The 25494-nt window shown below is 64.2% G+C and overlaps 1 protein-coding gene across 11 annotated transcripts in view; it reads right to left on the reverse strand.

Moving 5' to 3' along the window:
- Window positions 1-6113: 6113 nt before the first annotated feature.
- The window catches only part of ARHGEF10L (Rho guanine nucleotide exchange factor 10 like), a 149766-nt gene continuing 130385 nt past the window's right edge, over window positions 6114-25494 (reverse strand). For all 11 annotated transcript variants that reach the window (XM_089299256.1, XM_089299257.1, XM_089299255.1 and 8 more), the window contains 3 exons: window positions 14195-14369; window positions 8141-8263; window positions 6114-7101 (listed from right to left, as the gene is read on the reverse strand). In XM_089299256.1, the coding sequence (XP_089155382.1) occupies window positions 6581-7101; window positions 8141-8263; window positions 14195-14369 (819 nt within the window). In that variant the 3' untranslated portion in view covers window positions 6114-6580. The remainder of the gene's footprint in view (window positions 7102-8140; window positions 8264-14194; window positions 14370-25494) is intronic.

The following is a 25494-nucleotide window of genomic DNA, read 5'->3' on the forward strand; positions in this document are numbered from 1 at the left end:
GAGCCGAGCGCGCTGGAAGCCCCGGGAGCGGCAAGCAGAGCCGGGGGCAGACGTCAGGGGTCCGAGGCTCTGCAGCAGGTGTGGGGTGCAGGGGTGGGGGGAGGAGGGCAGGATCCTGGTGGGGGGGTCCTCTGTGCACGCGCCCGGCTGACGACCGCCGCTCGGCCAGCTAGGATCACGATGGTGGTGCCAAGCATTGATTTCTCCTGCTGCAAGCAGAGGGGCACCGGGTGTCCAATTAGCAAAAATATTAGATAATTGGTGTAATCTGGTACAATTCCCATCCTGCCAGGCTCCACCAGGGAGCCCCACGTCGAGCCTGAGCTGCCGGTCACGTCAGGCTGGTAATTGTAATCCTGAAAATGAGAAATCAAATCAGAGACATCGGAGGCTTCCATTCAATTGATTTAGGACTGAACAGTGAATGGGACTCCCTCACCTCCCCGCTCCCCGCCTGCCCCGCCTGCCCCGCCTGCCCCGCCTGCCCCGCCTGGCTCCGCTTCCCTTCATCCAAGAGCAGAGCTCCTGCAGAGAGAGGGCGGCGTGGCTTTCTGGAGCCACCGAGCCTCCGGCCTGCACCCTCCCTGCACAACAGGTGTGGGAGGCCGGAGGTGAGAGGTCACCAAAGGCAAAAGAATCGCCCCAGCATCGGGGCCTTGTCCAGAGCGGATCTCCGCTGCCTCCCTTCCCGGGGAGAACCCAGCCGCCGAGACGCAGACAGCACAGCCCACGCTGTTTCCAAGTCTGATAGGCAAAGAAATGGGGCTGGCATGCAGTGGCCCCATCAGGCCAAGCGACAGAAATCAACTCCAGCTGAGCTCTGAGCTCGTGACGCAGGGAGCCCAGAGGGAGAGCTGGCCTGGGAACGCCGGAGACGTCGCCGCCACCTCTTCCATTCCTGTCCCGGGCACGTGGCTGGCACTGTGCCGACGGTGCTGGGAGCAGGACGGAGGTGGCAGACAGGACGGTGCAGACCATCCTGACCCCAGAGCACCACAGCATGTCGAAAAGCCAGGGAAGAGCTCTGATTGGTCCATCTCCGGTCAGATGCCCATCTCTGGACCAAGCCTATTGCCAAGGATGAGACATTCAACCTACTCGTGTGATTGAAGGAACTGGGTTTGTTGTTGTTGTTGTTGGCAACTGCACCACGTGGCAAGTGGGGAGGAACCTAAAGGACACCTTAACTACGCAGAGAGGAAGCGGCAGGTGTTTCCCAAAACCAAGCTCCTGGACACTTAGCATCGCAGAACAGCTGCCTTCGCTGTGACCTCCGTGAGTCCGCAGGTTGACTGTGCTCAGCAAGGTGGTTCTTCTGCTCAATTGACTTCATCGGGCACCGACCAGGCAGCAACGCCCAAGACGGCTCACCTTAGGCAAGACGCCTGGGTGGGGCCCGCTGGGGTGGCTGGCCTTCTCTCTCCATCCACTCTGCCTGCATAGGGCCTGCTTATGTGGTCTCCCCGTCAGGGAACCTGCCAGGCCCGGAGCTGTCACGGCGTCAGCTCCTCCCTCCACGCCCAGATGCAAGGGGGAGGGAAAGAGCTCCACTTCTCAGTGGCGGAAGTAACAAAGAAGCTCTGACCACTCCGGAAAGGCTGGACAAACCACGTGGCAGGTGTTCCCCATTGTCCATGCACAGCAAGCAGCGGAGGCCCTGCCCAGAGCCAGACCTTGAGCCCGAGGCTGGGCTTCAGTCTTTCCTAAGCTCAGCCACCGCTCCCTGCCTGGGGGCAGCTTGTGACCGTGCTTGGGCTGTGTGTCCGCCGCTGCTCTCACACCTGAGACAATCCCTGGGCTACAGGGGGACGAGGCCTTACCCTGGCACAGGGATGCGGGTCAGGGGCGCCCGGGGGGACACGGAGGCCTCGTCACCCGTGGCTCCCCGGGCTGTGAAAGGTTCAGGCCCTCACCGCCATTCATCTGAAACCAAACTGGCCTGTGTGTGCATCCAAGACCCAGAGAAGAGCCGCTGTGTGGCCTCTGATGGGTCAGGGGTCGCGCTCACTCGCCACCTCCCCTGCTCACCTCTAAATCAGCATGGGCGCCAACCCAGCTTCCAAGGCTCCGAGGAGACAGCGCCAGGTGCACAGTAGGCACTCGGTACCCAGGGCCTGTTGGAGCAGCTGCCACCACTGCCCGCCGTCTACGCCTGTCCCAGTCTGCGCTGCGCAGTCGGCCTAGTCCCTGGGGGGAGCTGGCCCCACTCTCTCCCCCGCTCCAGCCAAGCCCCTGGGCGCTCACGTGCCCCCCGCGGGGTTCAGGCCGCTCAGGGGTGTGGACTCCACACGCTCCTCTCATTTTACAAACATCGAGTTTGGGCCTCTTGAACCTCACAGCTGAAGAAACATGCAAATATATGCAAATGAGGCCTTGATTTATGCAAAACAGCATATAAATGCATGTCCCTGGATTTGCCCAAGAACAAGGCCTCGCCACCTAATTTAGCAGAAATAACAGGGGAAGGAGCTCGTGTGTGTCCCTCAGGGTTTAGGTTCAGGCCACAAGGAATTCTACACCTGCTGGAACACAGCCGAGGGGACCCTGGTGACTCTGGGCCACGGCTCCCAAATCCCCGAGACCAAGAGCGCCACAGCCCCGGGCCTGACAACCGAACCCAGCCTCGCCAGGGCACTAATTCCCTGCAGCTGAGCACCTGGGTCTCCGTGCTCCAGACAGGGGCCTGGAAGAGGGCGGCGCCCAGGCCTAGGCGCAGGCCACCGTGCTGAGCCCACCCCGGCACAGTCTCCCGTGTCAGGGCAGCCTCGGATCATCGTGATGGAAAATGCAAATGGGATGGGGGGTGGGGGTGGGTGGGGGAGGGGCACAGCGGTTAAGACAGCCCTGGGGGCCGGCGTTGTGGTGCAGTGGGGCAAGGTCACCCCATGTGACGCCAGCACCCCGCGCGGGCCGAGTCCTGACTGCTCCCTTCCACCCAGCTCCCTGCTAACGCCTGGGGCAGCAGCAGCAAAGGGCCCAAGTGCTTGGACCTCTGTCACCCATGTGATTCCTGGCTCCTGGCTTCACCCTGACCCAGCTTCGGCTGCTGTGGTCATTTGGGGAAGCAGCAGGTGAAGTGCGCGCGCTCTCTCTCTGCCTTTCAAATACAGTAAATGAATGAATGTTTAAAGATTTATTTATTTATTTGAAAGTCAGAGTGACAGAGCGCTTCCATCGGCTGCTTCACTCCCCAGGGGACTGCAACAGCCAGGACAGAGGCCAGGAGCCAGGAGCTTCATCCGGGTCTCCCGTGTGGATGGCAAGGGCCCAAACACTGGGGCCATCTTCTCCCCAGGCCATTAGCAGGGAGCCAGATTGGAAGTGGAGCAGCCTGGACCTGAACCGGTGCCCACACGGGATGCTGGAGTCCCAGGTGGCAGCTTCACCTGCTACGCCACAACGCAGGCCCCCGTTCCCATTTACTTTAAAAAAATGTGAGCCCGGTTGAGCCCCTCCCCGTGGCCAGGTGCTGGGCTGGCCACTGTATACCCCCTGCCTCCCTCTAATCTGGGCAACACACCATCACCACCGACAGAGGGCGACACTGAGGCCAGAGACACAGGTGTGAGTCCTGGGGTGGGGGTCACCCCACCTCCACGCATTCTCCCAGGTGCAGTCTGGGGCTGCTGAGGGCACCGGAATCCCTTGGGAATGCGGCCACACCTGTCGCCCGTCACCTCCGTGCCTTGCACCTGGATTACTGACAGCACTTCCAGGGCTCCAGGGTCCCGCTTCCCTCCCTGCTCCCTGTGGACTCGTCTCCCCTGCATGGCCAAAAGTCGCTGTTTGCAAACATACAACAGGGGACGTCGCTCTCCCGCCCATGGCACCAGACGAGACCGAAGCCCGGAGCCCCTACTCCCTCACCCCGGCCACAATCCTGAGCCAGCCTGGCGTTTGCTGTTCCCGTTGCCTAGAAGGTTCTAGCCCCGATGTCTGCTCTCCCTTCGGGTTTTCTGCCCAAATGCCACCGCCTCGGCGAGGCCCCAGACCACCCTATTCAACAGCCCCCGCCCCCGCCCCCTCCCCCGCACTCACTGTCCTAGACACCTAACAGAGTCCAAGTTCACTCCTGGCGCCAGCTTCCTGCTGGGGCAGGTGACGGCTCAAGTACTCGGGCCCCTGCCACCCACCTCGACTGAGTTCCCCACCCTGACTTCAGCCTGGCCCCGCTGCAGCCGCTGCAGGAACTTGGGGTGAACCAAGCAGACGGAAGCCCTGTCTCTAATAAAGAGGATTTTTAGGGTGACCAGATTTGAATGCCTGAGTTTGTGGGGCAGCTGAGTATGCCAGTACCAACCCCACACTCTTTTTTTTTTTTTTTAATTTTACTTATTTAAGAGACACAGTGAGAGAGAGGGGGAGAGAGAGAAAGTGATAGAGAAAAATATTCCATCTGCTCGTTCACTCCCCAAACGGCCACAACGGCCTGGGATGGCTCCGGTCGAAGCCAGGAGCCAGGAGCTCCACCCGGGTCTCCCCTGTGGGTGGCGGGGGCCCAAGGACTGGAGCCCTCACCCACTGCCTCCCAGGTGCATTCGCAGGAAGCTGGACAGGATGCAAACTGGCACTCCGATATGGGACGCCGGCACCGCAAGCGGCAGCTCGCCCGGCTGCACCACAACGCCGGCCCCTCCCCAAGCTCCAAACAAACCCGAAGCTAATTCTCCCGACCCTGGCTCAACCGACTGCAGGGCACGAGCAGCGTGGCACAGGTCTGACGCACGTAGGGCCTGTCCCCTCCTGCCCCATCCGCAGGGACCAGGGCAGGGGGAGGGCGCTGTGTCCTTCCTGCTCTCCCCAGTCTGTTGGCGCCTACTTGAAACCAGGTCCGGGCCCACGACAGCCGCCCAGTAAATACTGAACAAACGTGCGGCTTCCGTCTCGAGCACTGTGTCACCCCTCCCCTGCTGCAGAGACACGGAGAGGCTAGGGTGCTTGCCTGACGTCACACAGCCCGAGAGAGGGGAAGCCGCCCCGGAGCTCTGGTTGTGAGTCTTGCTGCTGGCTCCGAGGCTGCCCCTGGCTGCGGACGGACCTCGGTCCTGGGCTAACGTCAGGGATTCGGAGCAGCAGAGCTCTTGCCTGCAGGAGGCAATCGAGGCAGCTCCCCCAGACGGCACCCGCGGGCAGGAACCCTCTCCCCAGCGCCTTCAGCGGGGCCTCCTCTGTAACGCGAGGCGTCCTTGGCGGGTCCCTGCGCCGCCCGATCCCCCAGATCCCCCATCGCTGGTGCTGCCGTCAGAGGCCCGCCCAGGACAGGAGCCGCTGACCAATGCAGGGATTGCCTGGAGCAGCAGTCAGTCGGCTCTCCCGGGTCCCCGCCAGGTAAGCGATCCGCAGGCCTGGGCTCCGCGGGCAGGAGGAGCTCTCCGGCGCCGGCGCCAGCTCCGGCTCAGGGGGCTTCGCTCAGAAGGAGGGAGGCAGGGCCGGCGGGGAGGGCGGGCGCTACCTCCAAAGAACATTCCAGAGAGAAGCTCCCAAGAGCACTGCCCGAGCAGAAGGGCACTCTCTGTGATGGTGACAGCCCCTCATTCCGAGGGGCTGTCCGAGCCCCGCCTGACGTGAGGCTAAGGTGACGGCGGGGCTGCCTTGGACCTGATTTAATTACAGTAAACCAGCAAATCCCCCGGCTCTCCGTGGCTCTCCGTGGCTCTCCGTGGCTCTCGGCAGCCCAGGTGGGCCTGGCCCCACAGCAGGCTCCAGCCCAGCGTCCAGCCCCAACCCTGGGTGGCAGCGGCCGCTCTCCGCCTCTTCCCCCATCACCTTGCAAAGGAAAACCCGGGGCCGGCGCTGTGGCACCGCAGGTTAGGCTGCTGCCGGCAACACCAGCACCCCGAATGGGTGCCGGTTCGAGTCCCAGCTGCTCCACTTCCGATGCAGCTCCCTGCGCCAGGGAAAGGAGAGGAAGTGGCCCCTGCTCCCACGTGGGAGGCCCGCGTGGAGCTCCAGGCTTCGGCCTGGATCACCGTGGCCATCGTGGCCATTTGGGGAGTGAACCAGCAGGAGGAAGATCTCCCTCCCTCCCTCCCTCCCTCTCTGTTGTTCTGCCTTTCAAATAAATAAGTAGATCTTAAAAAAAAAAAAAAAAAAAAAAAAAGACGAAAACAGCCTTGACCCAGGCACTGACGCGCCTTTATTCCAGCACCTCCCAGAGCTCCGATATGTACAGACAGTATTTACACACATGTAATATACACCGTATGTACGTATTTATATGTATTCACACACCAGCCCACACGCTCACGCACTCACACGCACGCACCCTTCCAGGAGGGGCGCGTGGCTGCCTGGGGCCCCCAGGGCCCGGACTCGCGGCGCTGGGCCTGCCAGGCAGTGGTGAGGTTTTGTGTTTTTTGCTTTTTAAAAAGAAGGCCATTCCCTCCAGATCCATCCTCCCTCTCCCCAGACGCTGAAACCCCTCCCCACAACACGCTGTGGGGAAAACCTGCTTTAAAGAACAAGTAGAGGAGAGGCTTCCTGCGCTCTGCCGACGCGGTCACAGTCAAGTCACTGGAGACTCCAGGTGTCCCCGGAGGGCAACTCCCCAGGCGCTCCCCGTGCCCCCCGGGCAGAGCGGCTATAGCGTCAAGGGCACCTGCCAGATGAGAAGGGTGCTGTCCGTGTCCCCGCACGGGGCCGGCCGCCCGCCGCCCGGCGCGCTGCCGAAGTTGCGGTAGCCCTGGCCGCCGGAGATGATGGCCACGGAGCAGATCTCCTTGCGGTGGGCGTCGCGGGCGCAGGGCCGGCTGCGCACCCAGACGTCGGGGTCGTCGGCCATCTCGTAGATGGAGCCGTCCTCCTCGCCGTGCTCCGGGGCGGCGCCGTCGGCGGGCGCCGGCTCCCGCACGGACAGCAGCGGGCCCGGCAGGTGCGCGGTGGAGCGCAGGCGGTACTGCAGCAGGATGCCCTTCTTGCGGCTCAGCTCGCGGCCCACGTGGCTGTCGGGCGCGGGCGCCGGCTCCTGGGCGGGCCCGTCGGCCTTGTCCTCCTCCGCCTCCTCCTGGTCGCTCCGCAGGATGTCGGGGGCCAGGATGCTGGTAGCCACAGCCAGGAAGGCCACGGGCCCGCAGTGACCGTTGAGCGAGACCATGCCTTTCCCTGCGGGAAACGGACGACGGAGAAGGGGGCGCAGGGCCTTAAGGGACGGCCCCCAGGGCTCCCCGGCAGAACTCCCGGGGCAGATGGTGGGGGGTGTTCACTGCCCCAGCGGAAGGCCCTGAGCGGGAGCAGGCACGGCCTCACCGCCCATCACGGCCCCTCCACGTGAGATGCCGAGAACTTCCCCTTAGCTCGCGGCCTTTGCCGGAGCTGTGGCCTCTGCCCCGGAAAGTCCTTCTCTGAGCCTCTAACTCCTCCTCAAGGCAGCTCCAGCTCTCCCCTCCCCCCACGCCGGAGCTGCTCACCCCCATCCTGCCCCGTCTTCCGTAGAGCACCTGCCCCACAGGACCCGCAGCTGTTGGAGGCAAGGGCTCTGCCCTATCCGTCCCTGTGTCCCTGGGCCCTCCACACAGGCCCCCCGGAGAAGCAAAACGCCCTATGTGATAAACTGTGCAAGCAGGTCCCTGGGGACTCGGAAGAGCACTGGGGCCCACGGTCTGGCCGCGGCTGATGCACCCCGCTCTCTGGCGGCAGCCGCAGGAGGCCCTCTGTGGTCGCCGTCAGGTGGAAGTGGACAGGAGCCAAGGCTCCAGATGCCCAGGGCCCTCCTGAGCCTGGCCCTGCCCCCTGGTCCCTGTGGGGCAGGCGGAGCAGAACCCCTCTCACCCAGGCACCCCATTTGCCCGGGAACCCAGAGGGGCCCAGCTCCGTCCCAGGAGCCCTCAGTGGTTCCTATCCCTGGGGCCTGGACATTTTGAAACTGTGGGCGGGGGAAGCAGAAGGTGGCAGCCGAGCCTCTGCCGCCGGTCAGGCATCTGCGCCAGGGTCGGATCACCCATTGGCCAGATGAGGAAAATGAGGCTCGGGGCAGGAGACTGTGGGGCTGGGACGATTTCACTCCACTGTGCCATTGTGCCGGGGCGTCACTAGAAGATGGAGACAGGACCCCGGGACCCTCCCACCCCACCCCAAAGCAGAAGGGACCCTGACCACCCAGGCACAAGCCCCCCGGCCCAGCCCTGCACCTGCAGGACCTCACCTGTGATCTTGGGGATGCCCTCCAGCCGCGGCACGGGCAGCAGGACGAGGACGCCCTGGTCGGTGCCCACCCAGAGCAGACCCTGGCAGATCAGGAGGCTGGTGACGCACAGGTGCTTCTGGCCTGCAGGGAGAGAGGCCCATGTGAGCAGCGCCCTCCTGGGGGGGGCCACAGTGGGCGGCGTGGCAGGGGCCGGGCTGGGCGCCGGACGGTGCTGAGGTCAGGAGCTGGGACTTGGGGGCTGGCCTGGCTGGGATCTGGCCCCGGACCCCCCAACTGCGTGCTCCCCCACTTAGCCTCAGTTTCCCCTTGTGTGAGGTGGGAGAGGATGCAGTGAGGTGACACCGCAGGGCACGGCCGCCTGGCCCGTGACAGTCAGCTGTGGCAGCTCCCCTGGCTCCCGCCTTTCCCGGCCTCCCTCCTCCTGGCCCAGATCCTTCTGTGCTCCGAGAGGGGCCCTTCTCCCCGCAAAGGAAATTCAGATTGAAGCCGCGATATCCACGACGCGAGGCGCAGGGCGCGGATCCTCCATCCTGGGCTTGCATCAGCCTCAGTGCTGACCACGCAGAGCCCACGCAGGGCACAGGCTGCGCGCTGGAAAGCCCCTGGGTCACACTGAGGCTGCCGTCCGGGGCCTCCGTTTCCAAAGCCTCGTTCACCTGCTCTGACCCGACACGCGCCTGGCCATGGCGGGGACGGGCGCAGGACGCCAGGCTCCTCCCATTCTGCAGAGGAGTATTAAGGTCGTAGAGGTGGGGGAGCCACGGTCCGTGGCTTAGGGCTGCCTGACTGCAAGCCCCTCCCCCATCACGCGGCTCCCAGGAACGCCCCGGGCATCTGCTGTGAACCTGGCTCCAGAGGAGCAGACACTCTAGAACCTTCTAGAACTTCCTGTGATGATGGCAGCGTTCACAGCCACGCTGCCCCCAGTTCAGTAGCCACGACCTGCCCGTGGCTGCCGAGTCCCACAAGTGCGGCCGCGGAGTCTAAGGGGCTGAATCGCTCACTACTTCACAGCAGTAATGGCTATCGAACGAGATGATTCGGGCCTGGAGAAGGCAAACGGGCAACAAAGACCAAACTGGAACACAGATCGTAGGCAGAGGACGAAGGGGCGGGGCGTGGGTGTTAGGGTTCCCCCGGGTTCCCATGCCTCACGCTGCTCCCCAGGAAGGTGGGGAGGCCCCAGGGCCAGCACGTGCAAAGGCCCTGTGGCAGGCACAGCCAGTCGGGGGACAGAAGCCAGCAGGCTCACGAGGACCAGAGGGCGGGGGAAGACGGACGGTCAGGGTGAGGGCAGGACAGGGAGGCCGCCCCAGGGTAGCAGAGCGTTCTAGCCAGAGGGGGCGCTGGGGCGGGAGAGGCTCCCGCAGCTGCCAGGCACAGATGGCGGCAGAGACTGGGCAGTGGCAGTGGACGATGGGAGCCAACAGGATGAAGGATGACGCAGAGCGACAGACCTGCTGAGGGACCCAGGACGGTGCCAAGGCTCCTCTGCTGCTTGGGCAGCCGCTGGGCACCAGTGCTGGCCTCGACAGACAGGGAGAGGGTGCAGGTTCGAGAGCTGTGGTCAGAGCTCCCGACTGGACGTGTGGCTTGAGAGGCAGATCGGACAGCCACAGGCAGCGGGACCGACGCCACAAACTCAGAAAGTCACGGGCACAGGCTGCATTCCGTGCGCCGCGCAACCCATCCCGGAAGAAAGCCTGGGAGGGCTTAGGACTTGGCAGGGGCTGCTGCACCAACGGGGGTGGGGTCGGTGGAGCAGGGCCTGAGTGGCCGCCCCGGCATCAACGCCACAGCAGCCCTGGGGCCAGAGTGGGCCCCCCGGCCTCCACCGAGCTGGCCGGCGAGTGAGGTCCAGGCCGCGAGCCGCCACCCTCACCACCTGGCTTCTCTCCTTGGCGCAGGTCAAGGTCTGTGCTCACCTAACTGCGCCGTACTCGCTGTCCACCTTCCCAGATGCAAACTTTATGCAGGCGACAGCTCACCTGTGCGTCGGGATCCAGTCCCCAGCTCCCAGCCAAGATGGGCGAGTGCACGGGTGGACGGAGCGGGGGTGTGGATGGGCGAGTGCACGGATGGACGGGTCCGGGGGGGGTGTGGATGGGCGAGTGCACGGATGGACGGGTGGGGGGGTGGATGGGCGAGTGCACGGATGGACGGGTCCGGGGGGGGGTGTGGATGGGCGAGTGCACGGATGGACGGGTTGGGGGGTGGATGGGCGAGTGCACGGATGGACGGGTGGGTGAGCAGTCGGATGCACAGAAGGAGGGAGGGGAGGGGGGTTGGGTAGATGGATGGGTGAGTGGACGGATGGTTAAGTGGACTGTTGCATAGGTGGATGGATGGATGGACGGGTGGACAGGTGGGTACATGGGCGGATGGGTGGGTGGATTAGTGAGTGGTCAGATAGATGGGTGAGTGGACAGGTGAATGAAAGGAGGGAGGGAAGGGAGGATGGACGGATGGGTGAGTGGACAGATGGATGGTTGGGTGAGTGGACAGATGGATGGTTGGGTGAGTGGACGGATGCACAGGTGGACAGGTGGGTGGATGGACGGATGGGTGGATGGACGGATGCAGGGCAGATGGATGGGTGGACAGGTCGGTGAATGGATGGATGAGTGGACAGATGGGTGGATGGTTGCACGGGTGGATGGATGGATGGATGGAGGGATGGGTGAGTGGATGGAGGGACGGATGCATGGGTGGATGGACAGGCAGACAGGTGGGTGGGTGGACAGATGCATGGGTGAGTGGAGGGATGGGTGAGTGGATGGATGGGTGAATGGGGGATGGATGGATGGATGGGTGAGTGGACAGATGCACAGGTGGACAGGTGGGTAGATGGGCGGATGGGTGGATGGACGGATGCAGGGCAGACGGATGGGTGGACAGGTTGGTGAATGGATGGATGAGTGGACAGATGGGTGGATGGTTGCATGGTGGATGGCTGGCTGGATAAGTGGACGGATGGGTGCATGGACACAGGGGAGTGAACAGGAACCGGCTGCTGCCATCCCTTACTGGCTGTGTGACCTTGGACAAGCCACGTCCCCTCGTCAATCGGTGAGTATCACAAGTCTGCCTTACTCGGTTTTGTGATTATCAGCATTCTCTGCGGGGGGTACTTCACGGGAAACGGAATGAAAAGACAACTTGGTGCAAACCGTTCCTGAAGCCCACGCCGGCTTCTCCTAACGCACATTGCCCACGCGCTCCTTGCAGCACCCACGCAGGCGCACGAGAGCACGCACATCCTAACACCTGCACACGGCCCGGAGCCGGAGGCCGTGGGGACGAGGTCTACGAGGACCACGAGGACCTAGACGACAGCTGCGCCAGGCCGCAAGCCCACGGAGACAGCAACGCCTGAGAAGCAGCGGCCCCCTCCCCACCCCCGCACCGCCCCGGGGCCTGGAGACCGGCAGGCGACCGCCTCCCCACGGCCCTGGGTCTCCGCAGCCCCAGGAACCCGACCCACGCAGGGAGGAGAGCGAGGAATCCAGGGGGCTCAGGCTCGGTGCGGGGGCCTTCCTCCCGCCCCGCCGCCTCCGGGAAGAGTGAGGCACTTCACACACCGACCGGAGAAGAAAAATCTAATGGTGGATAAATATTTTATCACAGAGACTTAGTGTAGCAGCGCGCGACTTGGCGCGGCCGTCTATCTGGAGATATACAACTTGAAAAAGCTCAGCTCTCGGAGAACATTTTATTAATGACCTGTCTAGTTAAAAGGAGGAGGGAGTTTAGGTTAAAAAATACATTAATACCAGCTGGGGACTCCAGTGGAGGAGAGGGGTCGGGGGAAGGCAGCGTGATAAATTTTTAACGCGCCCTAAAAAAACCCCCACGCTTAGCAGAGGAACAAATTTATTACTAATTATACAATTATTTCATTTTGCGGCGTGGGGGGGAAATGCTTAGACGCCTTTTAAAAATATCTCTAATAAAGGATGTAAGAATCCTGCTTTGCTGAGATCCCGCGAGGGTAGGACGAGCAGCGGGGTCTGAAGCCGGCCTCCCCCTCAGCTCCGGCTCGGGGCGCCCCTCCCCGGAGTGAGGGGCCAGGCATGGCGCGGGGGAGACAGGGGCCTGCAGGAAGGGCCACACCCAGGAACCTGCTGTTTCCTCAGGCCTGCAGGGCCCGCGGAGGGGGCAAGGAGCCCCCATGGGTGCCACCCAGCCGGCAGAGCTGGTGTGAGGGGGCGTGGCCAGGGGCGTGATGAAGATGGAGGCGGGGACAGGGTGAGACGCCTGGCCCAGGCAGGTGGCCGCGCCTGCCCTGCCAGGCACTGGACGGCAGCCCGGCCAGGATTGCAGCGAGAGCCCCGACTGAGGCGTGCTCACGCTCGGACAGCGTCCCTGGCTGCTGAGTGGACAGACGGGGACAAGAGGCGCGGGACAGGGCAGCAGCACAGGCTGATCAGAGCCCACGTCCAGCCTGACCGGCCTCGGAGGCCGCCCCGTGGCCTCCCGGCCTCAGTTTACCTGGCTCTGAGATAACTGCCGCCATCACCGCGACCATGGTGCTCCCTGACCCGAGAGCAGCCGCAGAGAACGGGAAAGCCACAGCGAGGGGGCGGCGCCGGGGCCGAGCCGCCCGCAGATCTGGCCCCGTCACTGCAGACGCTCAGCCCTTCCTCTCTTCTGCCCTCCCGAGATGAGACTGCAGACTTCAAAAGGCCCACGAGATTACCCATTTGCCCGTTGTTCCATTATCTTGAGATAATTTAGCTGTCAGCATAAAGGTGGAAATATTTTTGTGAGACAGGGAAATTTTGATTGTAGTGGAAATGGATGGAACTTGTAAAACGCCTCAAGATTGTGAAATACAAAAACCTAAGGGGCCCAAGAAAGAAAGAGGAGGAGGCAAGACCCCCGGCACGGGCCCCAGGGAGGGCAGGGAAGGGCTGGCTCCCACCCAGCACCTGCACGCTCCATCTCACAGCGGGACCAGGGCTCCAGCGAAGGGACCCCCCAGAGACCACACGGGGCCGGCGGGACTCAGGGACACTCTGCAGCACGTGGCACCCAGGGCAGCAGGAGGTGGGTCCACGCTCGGTGGGACTCGGGGCCTGCCTGGGGCTGACCTGCCGGGTGACACGGCGACAGCCCCCTCCTCACAGGGCTACGGTGAATGAGACCTGTGGGTGGAACACGTGGCCCCTCGCTGTCACCTGGGTGACACCCACTGGCGTGGGCCTGACTGTTGGGAACCACCAGAGGCACGCACACCAGGACAGTCAGACCAGCCAGGAGGACTCGGGAGCCTGGGTGTTTCTGGGTGCCCTTGTGAGAGGCAGGGACCAGGCCCTGGGGGAGGACGCAGGCCCCGTGCCTGCCCTTGGCCGGCGAAGCTGGGTCCAGCTCCGCGGGTGCCCTTGGCCGGCTCCCCGCAGCGGGCAAATAGCTCCAGGCCACGCCCACCACACAGGCGGCTTCCCAGGCCCTGGCGGCTGACCCAGCCCTGCCGGGAGTGCTGGGCCTGGACCCAGCGGCTGTGTCCTCCACACCGGCCGGGGGCCAGTCCACTGCCGGACGCCGGCTGCAGCAGGGGAGCGAGGGGAGCCGGTAGCAGCCAGCTCCGGAGGTGAGAACTGACCAGAGGCAGGTGTCTGCCCTGGATCCCCACCCCCGACACAGCCCCTGAGATCCGGGCAGCAGACGGTGAGTGGGGGGCAGAGGGCAGGGACTCCTGTCTGAACCCTTCACCATCGTCCCCCACATGGCCCGTGGGAACCGGGGTGGGGGGAAGCAGCGGCCACAGGTGGTGCCATCAAACCCCTCTGCCTCCAAACCAGTGACCGGCACCCCGGTGGGACGGCGCCCCTGTTGGAAAAGCCAAAGGAAGGGCCCCTCCCGGCGTCCCCACCTGCCCTGCACTGCCCTCTGCAGGGCATCAGAGGCGCAGCTGGGTTTTGGTGGAGCCACCGGACCTGGCTTGGTCTCTGTTTTTCTGGCAGCTCCCGACCTGGGGAGTCCCCTGGCGCACAGCCCACTTCCCGAGGGCCCGGCTGCCAGGCCGCAGGGCAGGCAGCGCCCCCTCACCTGGCAGCAGGAAGGTGGTCCTGGTGGCGATGTTGATTTCCTGCAGGTGCTCCAGTGTCTCGGTGTGGAAGAGGCGGATGGAGGAGCCAGAGGAGAAGGCCATCCAGACGCCGCTGCCCGCTCTCACCATGTGCGTCACACTCACCGCCTCGTCCTGGTGCGCCTCGAAGCTTTGCTGCGGCACAGACAGGGCCGTCGGGCCTGGGCCGGGGCCTCCAGCGCAGCCCCCACTCCCCGGCACCAGCCACGCTCACGCCAAGATCCCGCAACGCGCACTAACCCGGCCTCTGCCCGAACCAGAGCCGGGGACTGGGCAGGCCCGGGGCGGTGCTGAGCGAGGAGCCGGAAGGACACGCTCAGCCCCCATGCTCACCGTGGGCAGCAGGACCAGGTGCAGGTCCACCGCAGGGGAGTGGACCGGAGGGAGGACCCGCCAGAAAGTAGCAAAGAAGACAGGCAAGACCCCAGAGGAGGGGGCAGGGGCGGGGCCAAAGCGTCCCTTTCCATGGCAGGGAGCCCACAGACGGCAACCGTGGCGCGGCAGGAAGCAGCGGAGTCGATGAATCAGAGGCACAAGGAGGTGACAGGCGGGCGAAAGACGGGGCCCTTCCAGGGCGCAGGCTGGGGCCGGGGACAGAGACAGGGCTGGGGACCGAGACGGGGCCGGGGACAGAGACAGGGAAAGGCCTTTGGGGACAAGCCACTCCATGTTGTGTTTTTCCCTTACAGGGACAGGTGCGTAGGGTCAGGCTTCCCAGGTTCTACCCCCACCCCCGCCGTTCCTGCTCTCCACCCTCCAGGTTGGCCAAAGCCTGGGCCTGACCCACGCTCAGGAGGCACCACGGGGCCACGCCCCTGCCCTCGAGGTGACCTGTCCACAGCACGCGTCACCCAGCGCTGCCCCCAACAGCTGAGGGCTCCAGGTCCACGAAGTAGCCCCAAATACCCACAACCCAGCCACATTCTTCCCAATAGCATCAGCTGCTGTCCGGCCCACGGACACCCACCCCGCTCCATGGACACCCACTCCGCTCCACGGACACCCACCCCACTCCACAGATATCCACCCCGCTCCACGGACACCCACCCCACTCCACGGACACCCATCCTGCTCCACAGACACCCATCCTGCTCTGTGGACACCTATCCCACTCCACGGACACCCACCCCACTCCACGGATATCCACCCCGCTCCACGGACACCCATCCTGCTCCGTGGACACCCACCCCACTCCACAGACACCCATCCTGCTCCGTGGACACCCACCCCACTCCACGGACACCCATCCCACTCCACAGACACCCACCCCACTCCACGGACACCCATCCTGCTCCATGGACACCCACCCCACTCCACGGACACCCATCCCACTCCACAGACACCCATCCTGCTCCGTGGACACCCACCCCACTCCACGGACACCCATCCCACTCCACAGACACCCATCCTGCTCCGTGGACACCCACCCCACTCCACGGACACCCACCCCACTCCATGGACACTCACCACACTCTATGGGCACCCACCCCATTCTATGGACACTCACTGCACTCCGTGGACACCCATCCCACTCCACAGACACCTATCCTACTCCTTGGACACCCACCCCGCTCCGTGGACACCCACCCCGCTCTGTGGACACCCACCACACTCCATGGACAATCACCTCACTCTGAGACACCCACCCGGCTCTGTGGACACCCACCCTGCTCCACGGACACCCACCCCTCTCTGGACACCCACCCTGCTCCATAAACACCCACCACACTCCATGGCTCTTCTCGGCCATTTACCCCAGACTCAGACTCAGGTCCTCTGAGGGTCCCCAGTGTGGGCCAAAGAAGGGTGGGAGGAGCCCACGAACTCCATCTGACACCCAGCTGTGACTCAGACAAACTCCAGCTCTGTGCACTACAGGTGGCCCCAGTGCCTGACCGTGGGGACAGGCAGGGAACTGCGCAGTATCCCACACCCCTCAAGGTCACGGCTGCAGACGCCGCTGGGTGAACACAGGAGACGCGAGTGAGTGCCGGAGCAGCAGGTGCAACACCTGCCCACCACCCCCAAAGCCACATCCGATACGGGAAAGACGCTGGGCAGGGGAGGCGAGCCCCGCGGGCCGAGGACTGTGCGGGGACGGGACCTGGCCTTGGTCCTGCCCAGGGCTCTGGGGTTTCCGTTTTCTCTATAAAGGACGTGTCTCAGGCGAAAGCCCAAGACTGCAGGAAGACATGACAAACACTCCTCTGAAATGTACTCGGCAGCTTCACAGGCTGGGCCTCAGTTTCCCCACTGTAAGTGGAGGCTGTCACGAGGTCATAGAGACCTGTGCTACGGTGAGGTTTTGTTTGCTTGTTTTAAGGTTTATTTCATTGAAAGGTAAAGTGTCCCAGATGGAGAGAAAGGGAGAGAGAGAGAAAGGTGGAGAGAGAGGAGGGGAGAGAGAGAGGTCTTCCATCTACTGGTTCACTCCCCAAATGGCCACAATGGCCAGGGCTGGGCCAGACTGGGCCTCCCACGTGGGTGCAGGGCCCAAGGCCTGGGGCCTCCTCCACTGCTTTCCCAGGCACATTAGCAGGGAGCTGGGTTGGACACGGAGCAGCCAGGACTTGAATGGGCGCTCTGGCCTGGGAGCTGGCAACACGGGCAGCAGCCAGACGGCGGCCCCAGGTGCGAGGTCTGAAGGGATCTGTCTCCGAGCTCACCCAGGAGCTCAGCGCCCGGGGTCATAGGTTAATGAGGCTACGACAGTGGAAACCTCAGTTAGAGACGGGACCTCCGGAGAGTGATGGGATGGGATGAGGTCATGGGGGCGGAGCCTAACAAGGAAGCAGGGAGAGACCCCAGAGGCACAAACACGCGCACACGGTCTCCCGCCACGCGCCGCTCTGTGCCGCCTCGGGACTCTGCCAGGAGACCACCACCGCCATATGAGGCTCCGGGAACCGTGGACCCGAATCAGCCTCTGGTCTGTCACTCGGGCTGCCTCGGCTGCTCCATCAGGGCAACAAAAACCCGACCGACACAACCCGGGGACAGCAGGATCTCACTTGTTCAGCAGACAAACTCGAGTCCCCGCCGTGTGCCTGGCGAGGGTCCACGTGACGTGGGCATACGGCAGTGGACAAGAGGACCGCGGGGCCTGCTCCTGTGGAGCAAACGTACCCAGAGCACAAGACAGGAAAGCAAAGTGTCTGCTGTCGGTGGTAACTGCCACACGCCGGAAATGGTGAGAGCGGTGAGGCTGGGGGTCAGAGAGCGTCTCTCCAGGAGAGGGAAGGGACAGCGCTGGGACGATCGGGAAGAGGGTGGCGAGAACACTCCAGGCGGGGGGCACAGCAAGTGCAAAGGCCCCGAGGCAGGGATGAGAGACAGGTTCCGTGTGGGCAGCACAGTGGTGACTAGGAGCCGGGAGAGGGGGCAGAGGCCGCCCACCCTGCAGTCCAGGGTGAAGAATTCAGCTTTGATCTGTGTGCTCAAGTAGGGTTGAGCTCCTCCCAAATATGGCCAGATCTGCTTTCACAAAAGTCCCATCTGGGCTGGCGCAGGGCACAGTGGGCTATGCCTCCACCTGCGGCTCCGGTATCCCATATGCATGTCCTGGCCACTCCTCTTCTGATCCAGCTCTCTGCTCTGGCCTGGGAAAGCAGAAGATGGCCCAAGTGCTTGGGCCCCTGCACCCGCATGGGAGACCCAGAAGAAGCTCCTGGCTCCCGGCTTTGGATCAGCTCAGCTCTGGCCACTGCGGCCATCTGGGCAGTGAACCAGTGGATGGAAGATCTCTCTCTCTCTCTCTCGCTCTCTCTGACTCTATCTTTCAAATAAGTAAGTAAACAAATAAATAAATAATCTAAAAAAAACTTTAAAAGGGGGGATTGGGGGGATCCTGGCGAGGCCCTGGCCTGGATCACCCCGACAATGTGGAGGCCAGACAGGATTCCTCCAGCGCCGGCGCCATGAGCAGATGGACAAATGGACAGGGCAGCAGGGTGGTAGGAGACCCCCGCGTGCTTTTCCGCAGAGTTGTCCCAAACACAGCGTGCACATCCTCGCGTGGGAAGGCAGGCACATGTGCACACCCACAGGGGGCGCCCGCATGCCCGCCTCCCGCAGGGCGGTCACCACACGTCCTGCCTCTGAAAACGCCAGGTGCACTGGCTGGGGAGGCTGGGGACCGTGGGGAGCCGGCCCGAGTCTGAAGCCTGGCAGCTAATTAACGGGAAAGTCGGCAGTGGAAATCCAGGCTCATTTCTGCAGGGGCAACCAGCCTGAACCCGGGCTCAAGGCGCCCTGTGCATGGCCTGCGCAGACCCGCCGAGCCCACAGGGCAGGGTGCACAGGGGAAGGCGGAGACGAATGGGGCCCCCGCCCCAGCCCCAGCCCTCAAGCCTGTTTCTCCTGGGGTCCCCTCCTCATGCTAGGAGCCGGAAGCTGGGAGCCAGGTCTGGCCTCCTGGGCCCGCAGGGCAGGAAGTGGGAGGAGCCAGAGGAGCAGGCTGGCCTCTCAGCGCCCAGGGTCCAGGGAGCTGGGCTCAGACTGGCAAACACACGGCTGCTTTGGTTTCCAAGTGCCTGGTGTCAGCTTACCCAGAGGGGCTCGGCACCCCCTGCCGGGTTCGGCTGCGCCCTCACCATGGTGTCTGCAATCCCAGGCCAACCTCCGGACTGGGCCCCTGCCACCCACGAGGGGCACCTGGACGGAGCTCCAGCCTGGCCCAGCCCCTGCTACTGCGGGCATTTGCGGAGTGAACCTGCAGATGGAAGCTCGCTCGCACTCTCTCTCTCTCTGCCTTTCAAATAAATTAAAATTTTATTTTAAAAAATCATGCTATCCCTGGATGATAGCACACTGGGTTTTTAAAGGACTCTAGGGATTTGTGCTGATAGTAAAAGGGTAGGGGTGGGAGGGTGGGAAGTCAAGGGAGCACTGGCACGGGTGGGAGGAACGGGTGACGGGGACGGCGGGCAGCTGCGGGCGCGGTGCTAACCCCCAGGTGTTCCCAGTCACCAGAACCAGCCGCTGCACCAGGGAGCCCGGGCGGGCCCCACCTCGACAAGGGGGCGGGGCAGCCGGCCAGACGCAGCCTCCTCCTGGGGAGGGGACACGGAGATTCTTCCAGCCGGAAGGGCCACGCAGAGCCTGGACCCTGAGTGTGGCTGGGGAGGAGCCACGGAAGACACTTTGGGGAGGGTCGGGGAAAATGCGCATCCAGGCAGGTGCCAGGGGGTCAAGGCCAAGGCCAGTGCGTGGGAAGGGGCCTGTGTAAGGGGGCGGCGACTAGAGGACGGTTAGCAGCTGGCAGTGTGTGTTCCTGGTGTTTTCCTTTCAACTTTCCTGCAGTTTGGAATTTTTCAGCATAAGTAGCCGTGGGCTAAAGGGCAAAGTTACTGGAATTTTTAAAAGGTTGGCGGCGCAGGGAAGCGCCCGGGTGCAACTCGGCTCCAGCGCCTCTCTGCCAAGTGACCCTGTCTCCTGCTCCCCTGCCACGGGGTGGGGGTGGGGGCTGGGAGGACTGAGCTCCCCAGGTGAGCTGGCTGCAGCCGGGCCGCTGGGAGCTGGGAGCTGGGGGCCCGGTCCTGCCCCCACCCCGGGCACCCACCCTGCTGGAGGCTCCGCGCCAGGCTTCAGGTGAGCGAGCCTGCTCCAAACAGTGCTGACACAGCCCAGCCTCCACTCGTACAATATTTATGTGCCCCCGGGTGTGCATGGCTTCTGTAAATTCCCAGGGCAAGCACACACAGACACTAGAGCTGAGAGGAGCCCAAGGAGCCAGCAGCAGCGCTGGGCCAGGCGCGGGGGCGCTCGCAGGGCTCCGGGAGTTCCTCCCGGGCACCCGCCGTGTGCCAGGCTTTCCCACGCCCCACCAGGCACCTCACCGGCACAGAGCCTCTGGGAAAGGCGGGCACAGGCCGGGAAGGGGGACTCGAGGAGCGAGGTGGCCCGGCTGAGCAGGGGCAGAGCGGGCGGAGCCTCAGCCGTGAGACCCGGGCTCACGTGCTGTCCTGCGGGGGTCTCGGGCCCAGCAGCCTGAGGGCGGGACGAGGCTCTTGCCCCACAGACACAGGCCCGGGGTCACGGCCGAGCTCCAGCCGGCTCCTCACCAACTCCACCTCCCTGTCACCACCGAGGACGCAGCTGGGGAGGTGGACCCCCGTCAGTGTGCCCGGTTCTAACCACACCGTGGCGCTGGGTCCCAACCCCAGGACATCCCTCGGTCCTAGGTGACCGTGGCCCGTTGGTCACTCCACTTGGACACCAACGCCCACACTGCCTCCGAGCCACAGACGGACAGACACCTCTCTGTGGCTCTGTGTGATGCCCCCACACGCCTGCCTTCAGTCTGGCCAGGTCAAGGCCAAGGGGCTCGTGGCTGCAGGTCACCCAGGAGGCTGCTCCTGTCTAACAGGACACCAGGGGCTCCTAGCTCCAGGCCTCCCACATGGTGGCTGGGGCCCGAGCCAGCGCCTGCTGCCTCCCAGGGCGCACGGTAGCAGGAAGCTGGGCTAGAACCAGGCCCCCCCATAAGGGACGCGGACGACCCAAGGGGTGACTTAGTGACCAGGCGCAACGCCCTTAAATAAACGCCACCGGAGCAGCTGCCGCAGGGGGAGCGGAACCCGGAACGCATCTCGAGCTGCGGCCCCTGACATTCTCCCCGCTGGTCGTCTTTAATTTCCTTTAGTTTTCTGTAGTTAGGAGAGCCGGCTAGCGTTTCCCCTCCAGCAGGGAGGGCCGGGCTGCCGGCCGCCTGGGGCCACCCAGCGCCGTGACCCTGAGCCTCACCCTTGGCGGCTGCTCCGGGCTTGCTCTGCTCGAGAGCCAGGGCTGAGCCAGGCTGCCTGGTGCCTGCTAACACCTGGCCGCCACGGGGCCCAGCAAGGACCTGGAGGTTACAGAGGGGGACAGGTGTCTTCCCGCCCCGTGCCTGTCCAGCCGGTCCAGTCACTTCCCCCTCCCTGCAGGCAGGAGGCAGGACGGACCCCCCGGCCTCTGGTCAGCCGAGCAGGCGAGGACTCGAGGCCCAGCAGGCAGGGACCCTCTGCGGAGTGGCGCTCCCGTGGCCCGAGATGATCACGTTTCTGTTCGTTGCTTGAGAGAAGCAACAAGGCCCGGCCTGGCAGCCAGGTGTGGGCTCAGGTCCCGACCCCAGCACTTCCTGCCTCCGTTTCTTCCACTCTAAAATGGGGGAGGGACAAGAGTGTGGCAAAGATGACAGGAGTTGCCCTTGCAAGGAAGAGCCTCCGGGGCAGCCTCTGCCGGCCTGTGAGGGGGGCAGGCCCGCGAGGGTGGAGGCCGCTCCGGGCCCAGCTCTGCCCCTGGGCCAGAGGGGCTTGGAAGGCAGAATGGGCACAGGGCAGGCACCTGCTGAGGCAGGGACCGATTCAGAGACGGACAGGGAGACAGGAAGTGAGGCCCACAGGGGAACACACAACCCAGGCACTGGAGACGCTCGCGACTGCTGGGAGAGATCTCCCCAAGACGCGAGAGACTGGAAGACAGCGGGCAGCCAGAAGAGGCCGAGAAAGGAACACGTGTGCAGTGCGTGAGGCAGCACGCGTGTGGGGGTGCGGGGGTCACTGCTCTGAATACAGTCAGCATCCAGAAAACAAAGCCCCAAACCGGGCTCCGGCTGGGCCCCAGCACCCAGCAGGAGTTTAATACATACAGCCCACGGGGAGTGGCTTCCCGTTCCCCGCCGACTGCTGGCCCGTGCTCGCCCCTTCCCCTTCATCGGGTCTCAATGGCTCACACAGCAAACCTCGCGGGGCACGGCCCACGCCACGTGGCTGCAGGGAAGCCGCTCAGAGCCCGGCCCAGGAGCAGCGAGGACTCTGGGGACCACAGGAGACGCCCGCAGGGAACTGGTGGGAGGCGGGGAGTCCAAGCGACCAGTAAGAGTTCACCAAATGGGAAGAGGGGCGGGGCTTCCTGCTAAGGTGGGCGCTGGGGGGCGCGGCGAGTTAGGCTGACACCTGGGACTCTGGCACCCGTCTGGGCCTAGCGGTTCCTGTCTGGCTCCTCTGCTTCCAATCCAGCTCCCTGCCAGTGTGCCTGGGAAGGTGGTAGAGGATGGCCCAAGTGCTTGGGTCCCTGCCGCCCCCATGGGAGACCCGGACGGAGTTCCAGGCTCCTGGCTTCAGCCGGGCACTTACTGCCCTCATGCCAATTTGCATACCATTACCCAAGAAGCCCTGCGCCCGGATTCCGCTTTTGCAAATTCCCACCCGTTTCGTGTCATAAATAAGACAGGAGACAGAAAACTAATACAGCCCTGTGATGCATTATTCATGCCGTGTCACACTGCCGTGATAGATTTACAACAGCTAATACATGCAAACTGAGTTTGTGCACTAAATGTGAAAATTAAGGGTGTGGGGGGGTACGCATGGGGGGGCGGGGAAACTCGAGGGGCTGCTGGTGTCCAGAAGTTTCTTCCCTGTCGCACTTAGTGACCAAAAGCAGCAGTCCCGTACCAGAGGCCGTGTCAGGCGCCGGCCGGAGGCACCGGAGTTGGCCACAGGGCAGGCGCTTTGGCCGCCACGGTTACAATCAAGCCCTCCACTAACTGCTCTGCAGGGCCCCTGCCCACTTCCTCCTCCCGCTGAGGGAAACAGCACAGCCGTGGCCCTGGCCCCGCTGCCCCAGGGCTGCCCTGCTGGCCTGAACAGCTCCTTTCTGAGAACCTGCTGGGTTCACAGCCACAGACGCCACGGCACAGGGGAGCCAGCCAGCTTCGGTCTGGTTAATCCTGTCCGCCCCATAACTGGCCCCAGGACACCAGCACAGGGTTGTGGCGTGAACTATGGCCACGCTCACAGGGGGAGACCCCGTGTACGGCCCCGACAGGCTTCTCTGAGGATGGCGGAGCCAGGGTCTAATGGAAGAGGAGGTGCCCAGGTTAGCCCTCCCCCAACAGCCAGTGGCAGCTGGGGCCGCACCCTTGCCCCCAGTTCCATGGACTCCAGACAGGGCCGAGAGCCTCATCCCCGGGCCCATGCTTCTGCAACCTCGCTAGGGCTGAGCCCTGGGGGAAGGGTTGCCATGGAAACACAGCAAGGCCGCTTTGGGCCATCAAGAGGTGCGACTGGGCCCTCCAATGATACAGCTGTCCCTCTGTACCCTGTCCCTGCCTGAAGCAGACAAGAGCCATGCCTAAGCCCTTCCCACCTTCTCCTGGTGTGGCCTCCCCCCCACCCACCTCCTGGAAGGCACAGTCCTCCTAGGACACGGCCCCAGGCGGCCCCAGAGCGCCCAAGCCTCCCCCAACTCAGAGAGCACTCACTCCCGTGCCCCACGAGTGCCCTCCAGAGGCGGCTCCTCGGGGAAGGAGGAGGGTGCCCGGCCTGGGACGCAGGCCAGGGCCTGCTCACACACGTGGCCCACCAGGGGTAAGACAGACAACATCTCGGAGCACCAGTGCTGTGATGACAAAAGCCAGGCTGATGCAGTGAGGGCAGGGCTGATGCGGCTGAAGGGGTTAAGCGGAGGCCTCAGAGATGGAGAAGGAGCCGCACGCAACGGGAACAGCATTGCCGGCACAAGCCGCAGGCAGGGGCCCGGGTCTGCTGGTGGATGGAGCACGTGCCTTCGAGACCAGCTGGGGGCCAGCACAGCTGTGGCCTGCACGTCCACCTGCTCACCCGTAAAATGGGCCGAGCTGATGGCTCCTGGCTCGCGAGCATCCCATGGCACAGCCCGGCCGGGACTCTACCGCCCCTCCCCCCTCCCTCCCAGGGACCGGGGTGCCGGGGGAGCAGCTTGCCCTGCACCCCAAGCACCGCAGCTGGGCAGCTGGCACCCTGAGCGCAGCGGGCCTCCTGCCAGCCTGCCCCCGCGAAGTTTCTCTAAATTAAGATGCAGCCATCTCCCGCGGCGGCTTCCCCCTCGAGCGATCGGTGCAAATGAACTCCAGACGACTGGATTAGGCTTTGAAGGTGGCGACGGGGATAATGAACAGGGACGATGCGGTGTTGACACAGGCCCTGGTGAGCGACATTATTATTTAACAGCCTCGCTCTGCCTCCGCAGGGATCAAGGAGCCCAACGAGCAGTGGGTGAGCGTAAAACCGCAGGACAGACCAGGCGTCAGCTCCGCGGGCGACGGGACGAGCAAGGTCAGGGCGCCCGACTGGGCGGGGCCAGCTGGGCAGAGGCAGCGGGGGCCAAATGGGCCTGGGGGAGCCAAGTGGGCCTGCGGGGGCCAGTGCCAGCCCAGAGCCCCTCCTCCCAGGAGGACGTGGCACGAGCACAGACTGGACTCAGCTCCTCATGCCACTTCCCCCTCTGCCACACCCACTGCCCTTCCTCCTCCACCCCTGCCTCCAGCCGGGGCTGGCACCCCCTTCTCCTCCCCTGGGTCCCCGCGACACCTGCACTTGTCCCCTCCCGGGCCTCACCACGCTGGGCCCAGGCTGACAGCCCTGAGTGTCTCTCCAGACAGGACCCCGATCCCCCCCCCCCACCGCAGCACCTTACACTCGGGGCCCTGGGACCAGGAACCACCCAGCACCCTGTCCTCCTGCCAGGGCACGACACGTACCCTGTGCCTGCAGTGAGCAAGACACAGAGGCGATGCCTGGGCCAGACGCCCCGCAGGTGGTAACAAACGGGGGCTCCCCAGAACAGAAGACGGAGGCTGGGCCTCCTGCCTGCCGGGCCAGCGGGCACAGAGCTCGCCACTCAAATCCCAGCTCCGCCTCTCCCTGGCTGTGTGACCTCGGGTGGGGACTTACCCTCTCTGTGCCCGTTTCCTTCCCCTCTCCTCCTCTTGCAGGGCGCCTTGGGCAGTAAACGCGTTCACCCAGGCCTCCCTCCATGAAGCACTGGGTACGGGCAGGCTATTATGACCTCCCAGGGAGGGAGGGGTCGGAAGAGGCTCCTTGGGATGGGCACAAGGCCTGGATCAACCCGGAGGTCTTCACTGTGGGGCCTGGGCACACTGGCCACAGCCTCAGCCTACGGCACACGCGCGGGCCTCCAGGCCCAGAGCAGGGACCGGCTCTAGGTCTCCCAAAGCCCCCCATGGCGCTGTCCAAGCTGGGGGAGGCCCTGCTCCGCGTGGCGCTGCTCACGGCGCAAGGCTGTTCACGGTGGGCATCACAGCCAAGGCCCAGCCCTCCCTGCAGGTGCAGAGCCCAGGCGCGCACACGGCTCCGCGACCGGAAGTGAGTGACCGACGGCAGCCCCGGGCCCGGCCAGTGAGCGACGGCAGCCCCGTGCCCGGCCGGCTCCTCCAGACCCCGCAATGAGTGGCGGGCCCGGAGCAGGCTGGGCGGTCACTGGCGGAGCCACTTCGAGA

Source organism: Oryctolagus cuniculus, chromosome 7 (genome assembly GCF_051225735.1).
Source record: "Oryctolagus cuniculus isolate XC-2025 breed Fujian yellow rabbit chromosome 7, ASM5122573v1, whole genome shotgun sequence".
Classification (NCBI taxonomy): domain Eukaryota; kingdom Metazoa; phylum Chordata; class Mammalia; order Lagomorpha; family Leporidae; genus Oryctolagus; species Oryctolagus cuniculus.